This window comes from Sander lucioperca, chromosome 1 (genome assembly GCF_008315115.2).
Source record: "Sander lucioperca isolate FBNREF2018 chromosome 1, SLUC_FBN_1.2, whole genome shotgun sequence".
Classification (NCBI taxonomy): Eukaryota; Metazoa; Chordata; class Actinopteri; order Perciformes; family Percidae; genus Sander; species Sander lucioperca.
In genome coordinates this window covers 18,625,127-18,643,673 of record NC_050173.1, presented here as the reverse complement: position 1 = coordinate 18,643,673, position 18,547 = coordinate 18,625,127, and the positions used below count along the sequence as shown (strand labels likewise).

The window sequence follows — 18,547 nt, the reverse complement described above, 5'->3', positions numbered from 1 at the left end:
TCATGACACATGAACCCTAACCCTAACCCTAACTTGTCATGACAAAAACCGAATGACACTTACTAAAAGAAGCATTGTCATAAACATTTATGACTTGTTTATAATGTTTATGACACGTTCATGACAGTGTCATGTCACTCTTATGTAGATACCTTCAAGTAAAGTGTAACCAAATATACTCCCACAGAGGGCAGCTGTTTGTTGTTATTGGACACCAGTACTGACCAGAACAAATCACTGAGCCAGATGAGCGGGTCTACCAGCTTAAACAAAGCTGTCACTCTACTCAACTTAATAAATGATGATATGAGAAAAGGTAATGTAGGTTTACCTTTTCTCATATCATCATTTATGAAGTTGAGTAGAGTGATCGCTTTGTTTAAGCTGGTAGACCCGCTCATATGGCATATCATATTATTTGATATTTGACACTTTGATCTACAAGTCAAATTTAAATAGACACACAATTTATTTTAAATTGAATGGGTATTTCAAAGCACTTTTGCAGTACCGCAACCGACAGCTTCTCTTGTATGGTTGGTCATAGTTACAAATGAAGAAATCTTTGCAGTGCAGTGTCATTTTTCAAGTGCTAAATACTGAGCTAATGTTTACTAGCTAGACTAGAAATAACAAGTTATCCTTAAGGAATAAATCTTGATCCAATTTACCTTCTTTGTCATTTGGAATTCATACTCGCACAACCAGAGATTCCTGAGCACTGTAGTATAATAAATCTTTAGCAGTGTCTCACTCTCATTATGTTCTCCCAGTCAGTCTAATACGGAATGGCAGGGGATGAGAGGTCTGGCACATTGAGAGTAACTATATAAAATCATGGAAAGTCAAGGAGATTGGGTCTGCTTTAATGGGGTGTTGCAGCTTGCTGACAGAGGCTCGTACCAACTAAGCCTGCACTGGCTGGTTTATTGGGCGAACATAAACTGACAGAACACCTGGTTGCAGATGCTTGTGTAAAGATGGATTACATGCACTGACACCTGGTGCACTGTGTATGTGTGCGTGTGTGTGTGTGTGAGCTGCCGGAAAGAAAAACAGCAGACAGCTCTGGGTTTCATTTCAAAACACCACCTGAGCCTTAATCCCTTGGTGCAGGGTGCTAATTCACCAAGCAATGCTCAAATACTCAACAGGACACAAACCATCAAGTAGGATGAACGTAGTTTGAACTACAACCTACGAAGTAGGTTGAACTTGAGTACAACATATTAGAACTGTGTCATTCACCGCCTCGAGTACTGAGCTAAAAATATTTTTTGCATGACAAATGTTACAAATGAAAGTTTTTTGTCCAGTCATCCTCTTTTAATTCAAATGCAGACAAGCTGAAAAAAAACACATTAAGATAGTATATATCTTTGCTTACTATGACAACCAAACCTAATACCTAAGTCCACTCAATGGCTAAAGATTTGTACAATTTGAACAATTTACTCAAAAAAAAAAAAATAACAGAGAAAAACAAATATAAAACTCTTTTTAAACGTAATTAAATTAACATAGGAAATCATTCCTTCTTGGCAAGATACATTTTTTTTCTTTCTTTCCTGGAAACCTGAACATTAGTGTTGCAATAAATGACACTTGAGTGTAAGGGGATGGGTGATTTAAGGAAAAGGGTGGTGTGTGTGTGTGTATGTGTGTGTGTGTGTGTGTATTGATATGTGTTATTTTCTAGGAAAGTGCTGATCATGACTTTGGGGGCTGATACAGATCTCTGATATGCAACGAGCCATACCTGCAGATATCCTGGCAAGTAGAAATAAATGTATTGCATTTTCTTTGTACACTGACTAACTGTCACATAGTTAAACAGATTTGTTCAAACACTTTTCTATGGAACGTTTTTGCACGGCGATTACTACCTTCATCTTACAGTTAGGAGCCTCACTATTTTCTGAACTACTATTCTGCAACGCTTTGTTCCGACTAATGTTAAAAAAAAAAAATACTGCAGTTGCTTCACAGTATCTTTTCATTTCATTACATTTTGGGCTATATTTTCATTCCAGTTGACTCTGGTGCAAAGCAAATAAAATTTAAATCCATGCGAGTCAAATGAGACCAAAAAAAAAAAATCTAAGCAAGGAGGCACTGATGGGAGACTTTAACTATGAAGCAGGTTGAGTTTGCATTCAAATTAACATTGCCAGGGAATGATTGACATTATTACAGCTCCAAGAAAGCAGGCAAAATGGAGAGTAGATCAGAAATTTAGGACGACTCCTCTCTGTTAAATGAAGGTAGGGACAGTGACACAGCAGGAAACTGCAACAAAAGCTATATTAGCTTCTGCTAAAGCTATCTGGAGTCATGATACTAACAACATGCATCAAGTAGCTACTTGGGTAATGACAGCCATCATTACATAAAAGTGGGTTTTGTTTTGCATTACATTGGTTCTCTTAATTGGGCATCTATAATTTTGAAATGTAATGCTTGTCAAAGCTGCCACCGGTAACCTCAGCGTTTGGGCTAATAATGCGGTCATGTAATTAGCTACTTTAACTCTCTGGTCCATGCTGTACCCGTGCAGTCTGGCAACAGTCTCAGTGATACACACACATCAAACTGAGTTTTGCAATTTAGTAGCTGCTCTCCGTGTTCTTTTTGGTTTGTGTTGATAATGTAAAACTGGTGTCCACCTCATGAGTTGTTGATTGGTTCTTTTGGTCTGTGAAGATCATAGGTAGAAGGCTGGAGCTTAGGCTCATCACTGTGAGTTCATTGGTTGGTTAGTTGGCCTGATTGATATGTTGCCATTATTGGCTAGTTGCTGTGATGCGGTATTGGTCGGCACATTGCTGGGGTGAGAGTTCCCCCCACAGACTCAGATTTCTCAATTTATGTTTAATCCTAGAACAATAGTCATTTTACAAGACCCTCCACCCATTTAAGACTATACAACTGTTGAAACAATCCCTCTTAAGGAGAGGATACAAAAGTGCAGGACTAATAGTGCAGCAACAATGCAGGAGGGGTTTAACGAGGAGGACTTCTGCAATGGCTGTATTGGCATTGGTGTATGTTGCTGATTAATTCATCCTACATGAAATGCAACAGGCTAACAAAAACTACTCTGAATATTTAGAGATCTGTGCCTGTTGGGGAAACATCTTCATCCTATGTGTTCCATTGGGAAAGGCCGGCTGGTGGAGTTAGCGTAGCCGATGTAGCTCGCTGCCCAGTTCACTTGCGGGGCTGGTGGATGTGCTGGTTGATGTGCTGGGAAGCGGGCAGCTTGGAGACACAAGGCTGGGGCTTCTGATGAGCCACCTGGGCGGCTGCAGGGGTGAAGTCCTTATCACCCTGAACAGAACACAGGCAGTCAATATGTCTTTTATTTAATTTATATAATAATGAACTGCATGCACTGTTTTGTACAAAAAGCCAAGAACCTCAAGCTTACAGCCTAAGCTGCAAAATATGTAGTCTTCCTGCTAAACAATTTGAAATTTGGTGCCAAAACTACTTGACATTTTAAGACATGTCCAACACCATTGCATGCCTATTAGTAATGGAAAGGAACAACTGCTGAATTTTGACATAGACTTTATTCTTGATGGCCAATATAAAATGCTATAATGTCATAGTTTTTTCCAGTTTTTAAGTATTTTACCATCACATGGAGCATACAGACAGGTGTAACTGCACATGAAGCATGAACCTCCTTGGCAGTAGTGCTCAAACCATGAATGAAAACATTTGTCTTACATCCCCTTCATCTCATATTTGCCAGTAAATCATGATCAGAGCTCAACTTTCACTTGATGCTGCCCATAAGCTTTGCTGCATCGTACCTTGATGCAAACCTACCGTTGCATCACACATCAAATATCCATCTCACTGAAGTTAGCTATTAAACAGTGGGATACTGATGTGATTGTTATCAGTGAGAGGCTCATTAGCAAAGCAATGCAGACAAAATAAGAATATTACAACTAGTGTTAAGTAGAATTTACAATAATCATCAGTGCACGATATAACGCGACAGTGAACACAACAGGAATGTGTCCAATAAAGTCAGCACACAGTATGCACACTTTATGCCCCATTTTTAAATCCCTTCCCTCTGATAATCGTAATAACAATGAGGGTATCCTCTAAGTGAAGGGTAGAGTATGGAGCGCTCATCTGTCCGCGCTCATGTGCTCTGCAACCTCAATCTCTTATTCCAAGAAAAATGCCCATAAACAGCCGCTCGCTTCTAAAATCGGATCAAAGCGGGAATTTGATGATTCACAGGGGAATGCAGAATTTCAATCAGACTTACCACGATCATGACTAAATTCCTCCATTCTTTTTTATCTTTACCTGCCAGCATTCTTTTACTTCCTTTACTTGTCTTCCTCAATGTTTTTCTCCTTTCTTACACAGATTCTTTACTGCCCTGTTCTTCACTGGTTTGCATCTTACTTTCCCCGTTTTTTTTTGTTTTTTTTTAATGCAACACTTCTCTCTTACCTTCTTCACCCCCATCACATTTCTGAGAAACACATTAGTTTAAGTGGATGGATGAGATTTATTGCACACAACACACTGCAGCTTACGTGATTATTTGGATTAATATAGCACGTTTTTATTCTTTCACGTAAAATGCTCCATTTTAAGTTGGTGTTTTGCTGATGCCATATGTGGTATTACTTATTCCCTCATATTCTGATTTTATAGGATGTCCACATAGATAAAGTTATATAACCAACTCACTCTCTCTCTCTGACCCTAATCCTCGGTTTGTGTTAGTTTTCTACTGCATGAGAGGCCGTGTACTAGTTCTACTGTATGTGTGTATATGTGTGTAGGTGGGCACAAAACGTGTGTGTCTTTTTTTCATTTAAAGCCAATTCCACAGCTAACAGCATGGGATGTGGATGGATTTGACATATTTTCTCTTCTGAAGCTCAAAGCTTCTCTCTCCTCTATCTCGGTCCTACTGAAGGGAGGGAATGCAACAAATTAACCGTATTATTGCACCAAACTGTTAATTGAAGTCATGATGATTGGCAGGGCCAGGGTGCAAACTACAGGGGGGCCAGAGCTTGGCTCCTCTTAATAAGACATAAAATACTGACAATATGCATTTCTATTTCTCTGTATCTTCACATCATCACTGCGATGTTTGGTTTCGATACACGGGTTGAGATTTGATGTGGTTATTAACTGATTATCAGATGTGGGGACATAAAGATGAAGTTATAATTTATGAATCCCGCAAGGACAATTTTTTTCTTTTTTCATTCTGTTATATATTCACACAGGCCGAAATACACACATGCACAAACAGGAACTACACACATGCATTATGTATGGGGAGATGTCAGAGTGAGGGGGCAGTTGGGGGTTTGGCCCGGGCAGTTGGGGGTTTGGTGCCTTGCTCGAGGGCACCTCTGCAGCGCTCAGGAAGCAAACTAGCGCCTCTACAGCTACTAGTCCACACTCTACTAGTTGTCCCGTGCGGAGACAAGCCAAGTCCCAACGGACTGAGCTACTGCCACCACAAAATCAAGCAAGTAGGCCTATGAATGTTTTTTGCAACAAGAGTCAGTCAGTCCCACACTCTATTTACGTCCATGTGGCTCAAGATGACATACTGCTTAATTTATTGAATAGTTAATATTAACATCATATTGCAAAAAAAAAAATTTAAGATGTTTTTAGAAAGTGGAAAAAAGTTGGTGTAAGATCATTGATTTTGTTCCGTGCATTTCGAGAATTTGCCTACAACCATTTGTATCGGGTTTGATCCCCGGTCCGGGCAGGGCTAGGCTACTCCTGCCATTGCCCTCGATAGGCACTGGCATTACAACTGGAGTTGGTCTCCGGGCGCTCGACTATGGCTACCCACTGCTGCCAATTAGTTAGGTTGGGTTAAATACAGAGGATACATTCCTCATATGTGTAAATGTACTTGGCAAATAAAGATAATATCAAAAAAAAGAAAAGACAAAAAACCGTTAAAAAATAAATAAAATTGCAGTATGCATATACCCAATATGGTGATTTTCAGCATTACTAAATGGGTTTTATAACTGTCAGTGTATAATACAAAAATCATAACAAAATCTCTTTCTTCTGATATCCTGTCACAGACTCTTTTTGCTGAGATATAATGATGACATATTTCGACACGAGGATAACGCTGTGACTTTTTTGGGGGGGGTACAGAATAGGAAATTCTAGTGGGATCTGACACCAGAAGGCAGAAGGATATGTGGTCTAAACTACAAAACCCAACTCTGGACATGAGGAAGGATGTATTACCTGAACTAACTGTCATTCTTTTCCTACAGATATTCCACTTCTAGTCTAGCTTTAGATGCCAACCTTTGGTACCGTGGGTTAAATATTCTCAGGTGTTTTATTCACACAAAAACACCTGAGGATCCCATTCTGTCATTCGAAAGGACAGATAGAAAATACATAGCCAGGAAAGGCCTTTTTTTTCTTTTTTTTTTTACATTTAAAAAAAGAAAATCCCAGCAGGCTACAAACTTCACTTAGCTCCTAAAAGGCTTTTCTGAGGCTTTGTGCAGTGCTAGCCTCTGGGTTTGATGGCAGTGATAGGGGGCGAATAGGACGGCTAGAGGAGGATCGGAGGATAAATGGGATGCCTGCCACCTTGCTGATATCACTGCAATCTTCCGCAAACAGTCTGCTTTGACTTTGACACACACACACACACACACACACACACACACACACACACTTCACAGTCAAAGCAATCATATAGTTCTGCAATAAAATGGCCTTTGTGAAGCTTACACTGTTTAGTTTTTGGGTGTTGATTTGACTATATGGTTATTTTTTATGCTACAATTTTTTTATTTATTTGCAGTGTACTGAGTAGTCTGGAAGTGTTACCAGATTAAAACATATTAACAGGAATAGGTAATAAACCTAAAAATTAAATATAGAAAGTAGGGGTGCATGATTCAGAAAATGTCACGATTCGATATCGATTTTCAGGCTCAAGATTCGATTCAAAATCGATTTGATTCAAAAACGATTCTCGATTAAAAAAAACGATTCACAGTATGTAAATGTAGTTACTTTTCCAATGTGATTGCAGTAGACATACAATTAAAAAAATAAATAATCATATTTGTTAAAAAATATTAATTGATTTTTGGAATTCTATGAATCGATTTTGAATCGGTAGAGCTTGAATCGCGATCCGAATGCGAATCGTGAATTTTTTTGCACCCCCCAATAGAAAGGTTGTTCTAATGCATTTTTCGGAGTCTGGACATTTTTACAGACACTTTTTTAGAAGTGTTAATATTTTCTCTATTTTTTAGGCTGGAATTCAGGGATGTGTACCGAACCCCGGTATTAAATGGGCCCCGGGGGTAAATTATGGAAGACCGGAGCATCGATAAGCTCCGACGTTATCGGTTTTGCTATAGGTACTGGAGGAGGAAATCTTTTATTGCCTATTTGTTGCTTCATAAAAGCAATAATAATTTCATCACAATTCCAATTCCAAGATCTCTCCCTCTCTCTCAGAACCTGTGTGCGAGTGGCGGGGTTGGCTGAGCGCTCACTCACACACGTTGCTGCGCGTGCACATATACGCACACAAAAACCTGTTTTAGCGATGGCGGAGAGAACTAAACGTTCAAAAGTGTGGTTACACTTTACTATAATGGATGATGACAAATAATCCTTGTTGGCATAACTGCAACAAGTATTTTGCATGTAAGGGCGGAAACACGAGTAATCTTTCAAAACATTTAAGTAAAGTCCATCATATACAGATGGAGAAATCAAGTTTTCGACCATCTAGCTAGCTCATCTATCGTTGCCCTAGGCATGTTGTATGCTAACAGCCTGAAGCGCACACACGGAGTTAAGTAAATAATACGACAACAAGAGTTAATGATTACAAGTAATTATTAGCCAGCTGACTGTTGTGGGCGCGTTCATAAATTCAGTCTGAAATGATCAGAAAGTGTAATGGTAGTGAGCTGCAGGGAACACCATAAGCCAGGAGAGGTCCCGACTTCTGCCAGAGAAGGCAAACATGTTGATCTTTTCTCCAGAAGAACAGCTAAGAACTGTTAGGCCTTTTGCAGCCTATCTGCATGTCTCACCCGAGTCAAATAACGATATGTTAAAAAAAAGAAGCTGTTTCCTTTGCTGTAAAAATATTGTTGATTTTTTTTTTTACATTTCTATAATCTGCTAAAAACAATGCTTTTGTAGTTTTGATCTCAAGAATGTTAATTGATATACACTACATATGAGAAAATAAAGCAGCGTCAATTCTGTTGTTAATTTGTTTAGTTTTTCCTTAAAAAAAAAGTAACAATCAGAATACCTTATCGATTAGCAGTATCGGTAAGAGTAGTAATACCGTTAAAATCAAAACGATACCCATCCCTACTGGAGTTAGAAGAAATTGTGACGAATTGATATATCGGGACAAAATCATCCAAATGTCTTGGTTTTCACCGATGTGTTCCATGGCGAGGTTACACTGGTGGTGTGCATAACATGGATTTATAGATAAAAAAGGTTATTAGCAAACTATTAATTAATTTCACAGCATTTTCTTTAATTACAGATGTTATGATTACATATCCTAACCTCTCTTGTCCAACAATCTCTTGTTATATCTCAGCACTAAGCCTCTACCTCTCCCTCTAGGGCTCATGTCTCACATATAAACAACCTTATCATGCTCATTTCAACACTGGTGGTCTGTGTATGTGTGTGTCAGAGTGTGTGTGTATGGGTGTCTTACCTTTGTCACCACTCCAGACACAATCACTGGTGCCTTTGGTGGACTAAAAAGGAGACAAAATGAAAAGAAATTAAAAAAGGATTTGTAGAATTTAACAATATACATTTCAGTAAGCAGAGAAGGTGCCCAGTGCTTCATTCTGTGGTGATTGTGTGTGTAATTTAGTCATATTGTGTGCAGGCCAAGGGTGCAGCCTACTGGATGGCAACGTTTACAAAGGTTTACCAATCTGGCTACTTCAAAACCTCCAAAAATCCAAAGTTGTCAAAAAAACATAGCACCCACAGTCTTACTCTCTCTGGATGGACCTGCCAGCAGCTTAAATAGCTCCCATTCATCCTGGCCAAACACTGGGGCTCACAACTTCTGGATGGAAAGCATGAGAGGAGAGAGGGAGGGAGGGAAGTGGGGGAGAGCTGAGGCTATGAGAGGAAAAGAGAGTTGAAGAGGTGAATGATGACAAAGGGAAGGATTTGGGAAGGAGGAAAAAAGGAGAGGAAACAGAAGTGTAGGAAAGAAAGGGGGCGAGGGGGTAAAGGCAGGGCAGGGCAGATATAGGAGGGGGGGATAGCAAAGGGAGGCGAGAGGGCAGGGAGGAGAGGGGATCATAATAGACTGTTAGAGGAGAGGAGAAAAGGATGGAGGAGCGAGGGAGGCGAGCACTCACTCAGACATAGAGAAAGGAAAGGGATGGAGGCAGAGAAAAAGATGAGGAGGAGGAATACGGAACCCGAGGTAAGTATCGACCTTGACATGACAAACGAGCGCCGTCTAATTTTACGGCGGCGTCACCCCCCCGGCAAAAGAGTACAGTTGTGGTAGCCACCTTCAAAACTCCACTCAAAGACATTAGCTATAGCAGCAAGCATGTCCAACTTATGGCTTACCTCATTAACAGCATAAATAGGTTGAAAAGATGAAAAGTTTCTCACACAAACTGCAGCCTCAGCAGTGAGAATCCACATATCATTTGAAACATCTGCTACTTTCTTATATATTTCATGATCCATGCACAACTTTCAACACATCTGGCTAACCTCCATCTCTGCAATCAACATCTTGGCACTGAATAGCCTACTGCTACTTATCTTAATGGGTGTATTTACATCTTGCTATTAAATGAATGCTTGGATATGTTGAATTTCAGATTATTTTCTCACTAGCCACTTGTCAAAATGTGGGGTTGAGAGGTTCTCTATTAGCAAGTCAATTAACTACAATATAACATATTAGCATGTTCCTCATTCAAATGAATGCTCTGCTAGCTGTGAAGTGGTCTTGCTAGCTTACAGCTAACATTTGGCTGGAAAGTAGAGTTTTAAAATTGTTAAGGTTATCTGAGGAAAGGATGGGGAATAAATGAGCATAAGTGCCAGATGAAGAAAAACCTCAACTGTGGAAAAAAAATGCTACCGGGAGATTCATTTAGTATGTTTATGTGCAAGAACTGTGCTAAACTTTCATCTTAAAACACATCTGTATCTGTATCTGCTTGTATTACACACATTATAGTTAACTGAAAAATTGGCATGCTAGCATTATAAGATACCAGATTTCCTCATTTATTCTAACAGGCCCTCCTCACGCTGGGTTGTCACTTGTCACATGTCTCTATTCTATTGAATGCCGATCTCCATGGTGTAATTTGAGGGTAAATCCTGAAATATTGACAACAGATTGCAAATGGAGGGGAGGTATGAAAAAACCCAGGATGAAAGGAAATCTGTATTGCATTGAAGCATGTTAGCATCAAACTTTGCGCATTGTAACAAGGATTGGGTATGATAGAGACAGAGGGCAGACAGATAAGACATTAATAGACAAAGAGACAGAAGGGAGGGGTGTAAGCATAGATATAAAGCATCGTTTATATATATATATATATATATATATATATATATATATATATATATGGGTGTAAGCCTGTCAGAGATACAGACAGCTACAAGCATCTGACTCCTTCAAAAGTGTAAAATATTTCTTTTTTAAGTCGGACAAAGAGTGTAAATATACTTACAGATACTATAGACACATGTTGTAGACAGGCAGACACAAATGATATACTACTGACACCTATTTTTCATCTATTCTATCTGTATAGTAAAATGGAAAGAGAAACCAGAGAGAGAGAGAGAGAGAGAGAGAGAGAGACCTCTGCTGTGGTTTGGTGTGATTGGGAGGAGGGTATGGAGAGACAGAGGGAGCCTTTAGGGGGCAGTAGCGAGCTATAGGGAATCCTGGGGAGGAGTTTTCTTCTTACCAGGAGAGTTAGAGGTACAGGAAAAGGAGCGGGAGAGAGAAAAAGAGAGAGATACAGAATGCTAATTTTAACTAATAACTGTGATAAGAGTGAAATGTGCATTGATGGTATGGTGTTTTCTTTGGTGTCTTTGGCACCGAAGCCACTCCTCACCACCACCACTACCCCACCCATCTCTTTGCTTCAGCAGAGCAGGAAGTTTGTTGCCGTGGGCGAGGTGGTGGTTGCCATGGAAACTGATGCCTGTTGCCTGTCTCCACTTCTTCTCCTCCTCCTCCTCCTCCTCCTCTTTCCTACCCTCTCTCTCTCCTCTCAACTTTTCACCACGGGCTGTGAGCTTACTGCACATTTCACAACAGTTCCTACGGTCAGTGTATGTGTGCAGCGATTTAGTCAAGCGTGCACACAGCACCACCCGCTCTTCTTTCCAGAGGCTCTGGAACATATACACCTCTCACCAAAAACATGCAGGAGAGGAGACAGTGCAACCGACATGAAGCCTATGATCACCCTTCTATGTCGTTTTTACACATGGAGCTCGTCGTCGGTGTGTGAGCAGTTCATAAACCATGCATTCCCTTTAATAAGAAGCAATATAAGTGATGAAACAACCACCCGTTTACCTCCTTTTCTATGCCTCCCTCTCTCCTGCTCCTGCTTCTCTAACTGCAACATCGCAGGTTTACACAGAAGAAATGTACCTGGGTACTTTGAGACATTTACTCCTTATTTAAAAAAACACATTCACCTGACAGCCAGTGGGCAGTGTGGTGGAATTTCCAGAAACACCACATTGTTGTATGATGAGACTAAAAGGGAAAGCTTAGACGACATCAGGTCATAAATAGGTCGCAGGTTAGGGGACAAGAATATTCGGCCAGTCTCTAATAACCAAAACTGTTCATGTATAATTATGTTCCATCTCTACAGATTTAGGGAGTCTAGGCAGCTGCATGATAAGGGAATCTTTTGTCTCAGGACTGTCTCCTTTTGGAAGTCGGTGGGCCAGCCACACTTTAGCACACGTTCCAGAGAGAGCGATAGGCTGAACTAGGCTTTAGTATCTGTGTTTACGGCGACTGCATTATCTTTGTTTACCTTAAAGGTTCAGCTAAATGTAACGCCTCCAGCATGAGTTTAAATACACCTTCAGGAAGACAGGAACTTCAGAGAGTTGGGACAGCACGATACAATAACACATTGTGGTCAAACTGTACTGCCTGCCTAATTGTCTCCTCAATTGAGAGTTGATTTAATACTTCAGTGGAAGTGTTAAAGTTCTCATATTATGCTTTTTGGCTTCTCCCCTTTCCTTTATTGTGTTATATATCTTTTTTGTGCATGTTATAGGTTTACAAAGTGAAAAAGCCCAAAGTCCACCCCAAAGGGACTTACCATCTCCAACAGAAAACACTGTTTACAAAACTGCTCCAAACAGCTCTATTGTAGTCCAGCCTTTACTTCCGTGATGAACATGCGTCACTTTGTAACACGCGTTATAATGCTCGCCTAGCTGCTAGCATGGCACGCCCTCATACTCTGCTTCTGACTGGGTAGTAGTCCTTACCTAGCTACTGCGCATCTGCGACTCCCAACAAAGATGGTACAGAAGTGAGATGCCTCACTCTGTAGCTAAAACGGAGAGCTCAACACACAGGGTGAAAAGAGGAGCTGCAGCAATGTGCAGTCCAACAAATATATGGTGTTTTTTGAAAATTAAACCACGTAAACCTATTCTGATATAACTTCTAAATACAATTATGACCCTGAAAATGAGCATAATAAGAGCACTTTAAGTCTCCTGAACCTTCTACACGTATGTGAATGAGTTGTGCTGCTCCTGAGTTTTTCCTTAACAGCCAAGAAGCCGCTACTGGGTCACCAGCTTGCTCTGGCTTATGCCTCCCTTTCTTGCCTGTATCTCAAACCCTATCCACCCATCTCCTATTACTCCCTCTCTTACCAAGTAAAACCTTTCCTCTTTCTTATCTTCATATCGCCAAGGCATCACTCGCTTTCCATACCATAATATTTATCTCCTCTCCTCCTCGCCATAATCCCAGCCACCTATCTTTCTCCCTTCGCCCCATCTGTCCATCTCGGCTAGATTGGGTACGGCAGGTGTTCCCCTGACTACAGCGCTTCACTGGCTCCTACTAATGTGAAATTTACCCAGTAGCCACCTGCTAGACGTCCATCAGCGTGACACGGAGAGGGACAGACAGTGTGTGAGACAGTTTCATGGACTGCATTTACTGATGTAGTGCAGTTACTCAGCCTCTCTTTTTGGATGGGCTGACAGGTCATTTTTAGTTAAAGATAAACATTTCACAGGAGGAAGGAAAACCCGCATTTACACAGCCCGGCCGAGAGGAGTTTATCAAGCTAAAGGATTGAAATGGTTTTCCTCAGTGATTAAAATGCACTATTTGTCTAATTTATTTTCACAGCCCAAGCAATGATTCCTCTTCTTTGACTGCAAGCTCTAAAAGGAAACATTTGGAAGAATACATAAATACTCTAAACCCTGTATGACTGTTGGCCAGTTTACACATGAGGGAAAAGAGTCAGAGATATTTAAATCCACAACATTTTTTATTTGAGTAATAATCAAGTGTTTATTTTAAATTAGAGCTAAATCGCTTAGTTGATCGAGCATTGATTTTTTAAGCAAAAATAGCACACATTCCCTGGTTCCAGCTTTTCAAACGTGAGGTTTTGCTGTGTTTCTCTGTTTAATAGTGTAAACCAAATATCATTAGGTTTTGAACTGCTTAATGATAGGCTACTCTTGATCATCGTCACATTGGGCTCTAAAAACTTTTAATGGCCATTTGTTTCCACTATTTTCTGACATCCCATTGACTAAATGATTAACTGGTTAAATAATTGGAAGAGTCATTCATAAAGAAAACAAGTTAGTTCCAGTCTAGGGCTGCACGATATGAGGAAAATATCTAATTGCAATTATTTTGACTGATATTGCGATTGCGATATGATTCACTATATTGAAGAGAATGATCATGTTCGTATCATTATTCTCATTTTCATTGACTAATATCAAATCTTAAAAAATTAAATGATTATAGTGTGATTTTTGCGAGGATCTGTACCAAACAAAGATGTTTTCTGTAGTCTGTAGGATAGGATTTGTAGGCCGGGACGTCTCTGCAGCACCACAATACTTCATTCAGAATGGTTTGACGTATATTTTGCCTTGAACAAATATTGTGCCCCTCTGCGATTTGGATATTGCACTAGTCCATATTTCGATAAAATTGCGATTAATTGTGCAGCACTATTCCAGTCCCAATGTAATTATCCAAGATATACAGTATGACTCCATATCCTCTGAAGAAAAACAATAAAATGAGGAAGTGCATATTCAACAGGCTGGAATGGCGTTTACACCCTGACCAATGTCTGCTACAACTTAAGGGTTTCTCCTATTGCCTCTTTCTCAAGCAGGCCTTTATCCTTGAGAAGTAAAAGCCAAGCTTGCATGTTGTTTTTGTACTTGTAATCTACTTGACCCCACTTTTCTGCTCTGTCTATTATTGGCACAAAGGAAATGGGAGCAAGAGGAAATTACTTATTGCCACGGACAGGCATGACACTATTCCTGCTCTGAATTACAGGGAAATACTCAAACAACAAGCACGGTGGATAAAAAACATGCAATATATATTTCAGCGTGCGAGGTGTGTACAAGTGTACAAGTACACACAAAATTTCTTGACTGCTGGCAATGTTCTTGACCCTGCTCTTGGCTGTGCTTCTCATTTATCACACACACACACACACACACACACACACACACACACACACACACACACACACACACACACACACACACACACACACACACACACACACACACACACACACACACACACACACACACACACACACACACACACACACACACACACACACACACACACACACACACGAATATGCCACCTGTACCAATACTGAATATTGAGTAGACATATGTGTGTAAAAGCAGACTCTTGCAACAACTTGTAGGACGGAGTGACCTCAGTAGAAACAATGCATTCAAGCAGCAAAAACCAAACATGACAATAAACAGAACAAGTATTGTCACTCAGAAATAGAGCTGGTATGATGTAAAACATGCAAACCAAGACTGCTTATGGAAAACAATAGCGACTGCTGAATGGGCTGTCCAAGTTAATGCTGTAATTATGCAGTAATTATGTTGTTTACCGAATTAGCTGGCAACAGAACACAACGAGTCTGCTGCAAACGGCCTACAGTACAGCCTTACAGAAACGTAGAAGTGGCTATTTCGCTTATTTGATAATTTGCAGGGTGCGTGTTTGTGTGTGTGGGTGTGATTAACAACGTACAAATCACCACAGGGTCCTACATTGCACAGACAGTCGCTCAATCTAACTGCAGAGGGCACTGAACCAGCTTTACCTCTGCAGTACATGTATGTAGCTGTTTGTGTGTGTCTTTACTGTGTGACAATGGGCCCCTGGGTTCAGATATGACACGGCCCCCCCCCACCTCTCTAACATAAGGGCAAAAACACCCCGACTCAAAGAGACATAAGACAAATGTTAATGACGTGGCCACGTTGTTTTGTTCTCTTTGGGGTCCTTTTGTGTGTCTTATATCCCTTTCACACCGAGGGCTCAAACAGGGTTGACTTTGTGTTTGAAAGGGTTAGCCGTGTTGATCGACTAGGCTTCGCGACCCAGGTCGAGAGATAAGTCCGACGTGGGGCTATTTCAATGTGAATTGCATAAGACCGGGGGGGGGGCGGCACAGTCGTCAAAGGTCGCCATTTCAAAAAACAACAACATAGATGTTTTTCCTCATTGTGCTTTAGAACATAGACATTTTATTTCTCTCATTCACAGCTCTCTTTTTCCAACAAGAAATGTTACAGTCACTTACAGTCAAAGCCCAGGGGCCTCCTCACCACTTGGGCCCTTGTGCTGTAGGCCCATTCAGTAATCTTTCCATTGTCTATATCTACGACGCTCCACTTCCGGGATTGCTCTAGTGCTGCCTGAATTTTTGCCGGATAACGCTCTTATCGCCCGAATGTCCGATATCTTCTGCTTTCTTTGTGTTGGATTTTTAAACTCCGGTCGATTTATGAGGACTATGGTTAACTGCTCCTAAGATCTCTGCAGGGTAAATCCAGACAGCTAGCGAGACAGCTAGCTAGAATATCTGTCCAATCTGAGTTTCCTGTTGCACGACTAAAACAACTTTTGAACAAACACGTTCCACCAAAACAAGTTCGTTCCTGAGGTTATTTTGCAGCGGCACCATGGCTCTGTCGAGCGCTTAGTGTCGCCCATGACGATTGTGATTGGTTTAAAGAAATGCCAATAAACCAGAGCATGTTTTTCTCCCATCCCGTAATGCTGTGTGGACTAGCCAGACTAATCTTTCCATGACAGTGTGGGTGTCCTACCTGCTGCTGACGTACTCCTCCTCGTCATCATCTTTCAGCAGTGGTTCTGGAGCTGCAGCGGCAGGAGCCTGCATGTGCTTCTGCACTATCCTCATACCTCCGGCCTTTACTACAACACACACACACACAGTGACAATTTGTTCAAGAGTTCATAAATGATCAATGTATAAACAGCCAATTAAAATAGTGAGAAAGTCCCTAACAGTTACATTGCCAGTAGTCTGTTTGGGACTTCTACTTTAGTTAACTAGAATTTGTCACCTCTATATTGTTTGATTTGGACATAATCGTTTTTAAGTAGCACAGTAGGTTAACATAGTGAGTTAGAAGTCTGTTCCTCAACTGAAAGACCATGGGTAAAACGGCTGTGGTGACAAGCAGCCATCCTGCCGATGTGTCTTTGAGCAAGTCCCTAATTGCTGCAGGACAGCAGCTGTTCTGATGCTGACCTCTGAACTCACTGCAGAGGCTCTGGTTATAGAAATAACATTAATGATCTGCAGTGCTCTTACATTTAAGTTAGCACACCTGCATGTTTGTTACAGACTGAGCTATACATGCTGTGTGATTCACACTAACCAAAGGTTGGGTGCGAGGGGCATTTATCTTATCTTATCTTTGTGAGCTATCAGTCCTGCAGCTGCTGAGGCCCAGTGACCTGCCACACTGCCCATGTCCACGTACACCTTAACTGTTTTTCCACAGTCTGAATCCACAAGACTGAGCCTATGACCTCCACGTCATCGCCTACCAGCTGCAATAACCGCGACATAACATAACACGTTAGACTGCGATGATTACCAATCGCTACAATATCACCAGGTTCAATATGCTGTAAGATCTCACGCCAATCAGGAAGTAAGGAAATGTGCGAAATTGAGAAACATGGCCGATTACACTGCATGCATCTTGAACGTTAAGACACGTTGTCAGCAGCTGGCATTTGCAAGTGTAGTGATTGCATAAGTATTAATCATCATCATGTGATTTTTGGTTTGACACAGTGCAAAAACACAGGCCTTAAGGTTTAATGGAAGCTTTCAAAAACAACACAGCAGCACAAAGAGCTTTACCTGCAGGGAGATGTCCTCCTTTGGTTTCGACTTTCTCCTTCGGCGGTGAAGACATGTCTGCTGTGACAGAACTCTGCAGCGAGAAAGCACCAGAGCGTCTGACAAACAAATTCCTGCTTTATTCTGCCTCAAATTGGGTACTACACTTCAGTGTGGAACGTCAACGTGGCTTTTTCCTGAGCATTGTTTGGAAACGATGCGTGATGACGTCATGCAAAACCCGTAAGGAGCGCGCTGACGTCGGGCGTAGCCATACAGTGGTCGGAGCCAGAGCCATGTCTTTCTCTATCACTCTGGTCGGAGCAAGCAAACATCCACTTTTACTCACTTCAGAATTTAATTTCGGAATTTTTTTTGAGTCTATCCAAATTATTAATAATAAAAAAAAGTATTTATATAGATGATGTACTGCTAGATTGTTTCAAGGAAATGTGATTATATAGCCTACATTCCATTTCACCTTTTCTTTGTATTGTATTTTCTGTATTTTGTATTGTTTTCTTTTTTTATTTACCTTCTTTTTTCTCTTTGTGTATTGAAGTGCCTTTCTTCTTGAGTTTTATTTTTTTTATCATTAAGTAAGGTTGTAATGTTCATTAGATGGAAATGAATATCTTTTTATATATGTTGTAAGTACGATAACGAATTGTTCAAACACTGTATAAGATATTTGTAAAAGCATGCAAATAAAGTATAAAAAAAAGCAAGCAAACATCCATGGTAGCCAGCGTGTAACATGCAATCTGAATATGTTTCAAGCTTATAATACACCCATGGTTTCAAGCAGGTTTCAAAAAAGTTTCCCAATTTAATGTTTTCACTTACACTACTTTCTATTAGTTTATGTTTGCATATTTTGTGTTACTTTATTGGCCTATGTATATAATATATATGTTTAAAGTTAACTAGTCATATACAATATCATTGTATTGTTAACTGAATACAAAAATCTGAATATGTGATTTTTTTTATAGTTTAAATGTATTGAA

General features: G+C 40.4%; 1 protein-coding gene and 1 long non-coding RNA gene across 2 annotated transcripts; both read right to left on the bottom strand.

Annotated features, from left to right (window-relative positions):
- Positions 1 to 1,644: 1,644 nt before the first annotated feature.
- Positions 1,645 to 17,784, bottom strand: LOC116051085 (death-associated protein). Its single transcript, XM_031301331.2, has 4 exons — positions 17,559 to 17,784; positions 16,486 to 16,594; positions 8,768 to 8,810; positions 1,645 to 3,330 (listed from the first exon to the last, which is right to left on the bottom strand). The coding sequence occupies exons 1-4, from the start codon at positions 17,611 to 17,613 to the stop codon at positions 3,211 to 3,213; spliced, it is 327 nt and encodes a 108-aa protein (XP_031157191.1). The 5' UTR covers positions 17,614 to 17,784; the 3' UTR covers positions 1,645 to 3,210.
- LOC116051086 lies at positions 4,365 to 6,693 on the bottom strand. Its single transcript, XR_004105262.2, has 2 exons — positions 6,185 to 6,693; positions 4,365 to 5,928 (listed from the first exon to the last, which is right to left on the bottom strand). It is a non-coding gene; the product is annotated as an uncharacterized LOC116051086 (long non-coding RNA).
- Positions 17,785 to 18,547: the final 763 nt, after the last annotated feature.

Bases quoted from the DNA above. Each gene is read 5' to 3' on its own strand.
- LOC116051085 (XM_031301331.2), bottom strand. From the start codon at position 17,613: ATGTCTTCACCGCCGAAGGAGAAAGTCGAAACCAAAGGAGGACATCTC. The intron at 8,811-16,485 runs GTAGGACACCCA...TCTCCTTTTTAG, and splicing joins GAGGAGTACGTCAGCAGCAG to TCCACCAAAGGCACCAGTGA. The intron at 3,331-8,767 runs GTAAGACACCCA...TGTTCTGTTCAG, and splicing joins TGTCTGGAGTGGTGACAAAG to GGTGATAAGGACTTCACCCC.